Below are 2,540 nucleotides of genomic sequence, written 5' to 3'. Positions count from 1 at the left end.
CACCCACGGATTTTTCAAAGATGATCAGAAATTTAACATGCACCTTACCGCATACAATCATAACCTTCATCTCCCGCGTATATTTCTAATGCCTTTTTTCTTCTCTCTTTTACAAATGTTTATCCAACCATTCGCGCCTATCTATATAATCTCTCACCAAGTCATAAAACAATTTTCAAGAGAGTTCCATTACTTAATTTTCTTTGATTTTTACATATTTGTTTTGCTCACGGTGATACAGATAATGCAGACCGGTCAGATGCTCTCGATCTCTCCGAGCTTCAATAGCTACTCCAATAGTAAAATCGTTGAAATTGCAGATCGGGTGGTTGAAGAATTCAATGGAGAAGAGTTCAATTCTGAAGAATTATGTGAAGAACTTTATCAAAAAACTGAAGAAGAAAATGAAGCTGATTCGAAAAATGACGTTGATGAAGAATTTGAGTTCGCATTTGTGACCAGTGATTCTGAATTTTCGTCTTCAATTTCGGCTGATGAAATCTTCTACAACGGTCAGATCCGACCCGTCTTCCCCATTTTCAATAGAGGTTTATGGATCGGAAATTCGGATTCTTCGTCTAAGGCTCCGATTAGTCTTCCATTAAGGAAGCTTTTCATTCAGAGTGAAAAGACGTCTTCTTCGCCATCGGAGGTGGATGATCTCGACGGAGTTCCGGCGGAAACCTACTGCACGTGGAGGCCAAAGTCGGGGGAAGCGGAAGGGCGGTGCAAGAAGAGCAACTCCACTGGCTCCACTAAGAGGTGCAAGTTTAAAAACCTTTTGAACAGGAGCCACAGTGATGGCGATCAGGGTACTCTAGACATTTTAACTCCGAGCAAACAAAAGGAAAATGAGAAAATTAAAAAGAGCTTAGAAACGCCGGTTCTCGGTGGGGGAAAAGCGAAAGCAGAAGCGCTAAACGATAGAAACGGCGGAGATCGGCCGAAGTCGTACCTGCCATACAGAAAAGATCTAGTGGGGTTCTTCTTATGATTTTTTTTTTTCTTTTTGTTTTTTTCACTTTCTGTGATTAAAATATTAAATTGTTGTTCAATTTGATCAGGTATGAGTTTGATTTTCTTTTTGATAAATTATTTTAGTATTTTTGGGAAACAAAAATGGTCGTTTGTAAATCTGTTTATTTTGTAAATACAAAGCATAGTTTACTAGTCTAAGTCGATATTGTTGTGAAAAGTGAAGAGAACAGGGAGAAATCAATGGATTTGTATGTATTTTATTAAGAACCAAAGCCCTGAATTCGTAGGGTAGAATCAAAGATACAACAATAATAATTTCTAGGACTATAGGACTATAATTTTTATTCACCTTTAAACCGTAATAAACTTACATTTTACAACACTCCACATTGAATGACACATTACAAAATATCTACCTCTTTAAAATCTTGTTTGATAAAAATCCAATAGGACAAAAAACTCAAACGTAGAAAAAAGAGTACAATTATTTTGGAGTACTAAAAATAAATACTACCTCATTAAAACCCCGCTATGAAAACCCAATAGGATAAAACCTAATAGAAGGAAAAAGAGTATAATTACTCCCCCTAATGTTGATCATTGAAGATCTTTGAGTCGACACATTCCAGTCTCCTGAACTAATTTCGTGAATGTAGATATTGGCAGTGCTTTTGTGAATAAATCGACCATATTGTCACTTGAGCGTATTTGTTGGATATCGATGTCACGATTCTTTTGAAACTCATGTGTATGAAAATTTTTTGGAGAAATATGCTTCATTCTGCCACTTTTGATATAGCCTCATCTGAGTTGTGCAATACAACCTGCATTATCTTCATACAAAATTGTTGGACTATCATTTGTTGAAATTAACCTCGTGATACTTGGATATGATCGATCATGTTTCTCAACCACACATATTCTCAGTCTGTTTCATGGATTGCAATAATTTCAAAATGATTTGAGGATATTGCTGTCAAGAATTGCTTTACAGATCTCCAAGATATAACCGTTTCTCCATGTGTAAACACATAACTTGTTTGTGATTTAGCTTTACGTGAGTCGGATAGATAACCTGCATCTGCATATCCTACTAAAGCCGATCTCAACTTTTGAGAATAAAATAATCTCAAATCAATATTACACTTTAGGTAACGAAAAATATTTTTAATATCATTCTAATGTCTTTGAGTTGGTATAAAACTATATTTTGGAAGGAGATTTACAGAAAAGTTATGTCGGGTCGAGTACAATTTGCAAGATAAGTTAATACTCCAATTACACTAAGGTATGGTACTTCAGGACCAAGAACTTTTTCTCCATCTTCAAGTGGGCGAAATTGATCATTTTTCACATCAAATGATCAAACAACCACAGGTGATGTCAATGGATGTGCATTATCCATATAAAAATGTTTTAAAACTCTTTCTGTGTACGTAGATTGGTGAACAAATAATTCATCTGCGAGATGTTCAATCTGCAATCCAAGACAAATTTTGATTTTTCCCAAATCATTTATCTCGAATTCATTTTTCAAATAATCAGCAGTTTTGTTGAGCTTT

At 35.2% G+C, this 2,540-nt stretch overlaps 1 protein-coding gene across 1 annotated transcript; it reads left to right on the top strand.

The window, feature by feature from the left end:
• Positions 1–135: 135 nt before the first annotated feature.
• Positions 136–1,104, top strand: LOC111391806. Its single transcript, XM_023017069.1, has one exon. The coding sequence runs from the start codon at positions 245–247 to the stop codon at positions 992–994; it is 750 nt and encodes a 249-aa protein (XP_022872837.1). The 5' UTR covers positions 136–244; the 3' UTR covers positions 995–1,104.
• The last annotated feature ends 1,436 nt before the right edge of the window (positions 1,105–2,540 follow it).

The sequence above is a fragment of the Olea europaea genome, unplaced genomic scaffold (assembly GCF_002742605.1).
Source record: "Olea europaea var. sylvestris unplaced genomic scaffold, O_europaea_v1 scaffold8309, whole genome shotgun sequence".
In the NCBI taxonomy this organism is placed as follows: domain Eukaryota; kingdom Viridiplantae; phylum Streptophyta; class Magnoliopsida; order Lamiales; family Oleaceae; genus Olea; species Olea europaea.
Note: the sequence above shows the minus strand (reverse complement) of the source record. Positions and strands in the feature narration are given on the sequence as shown.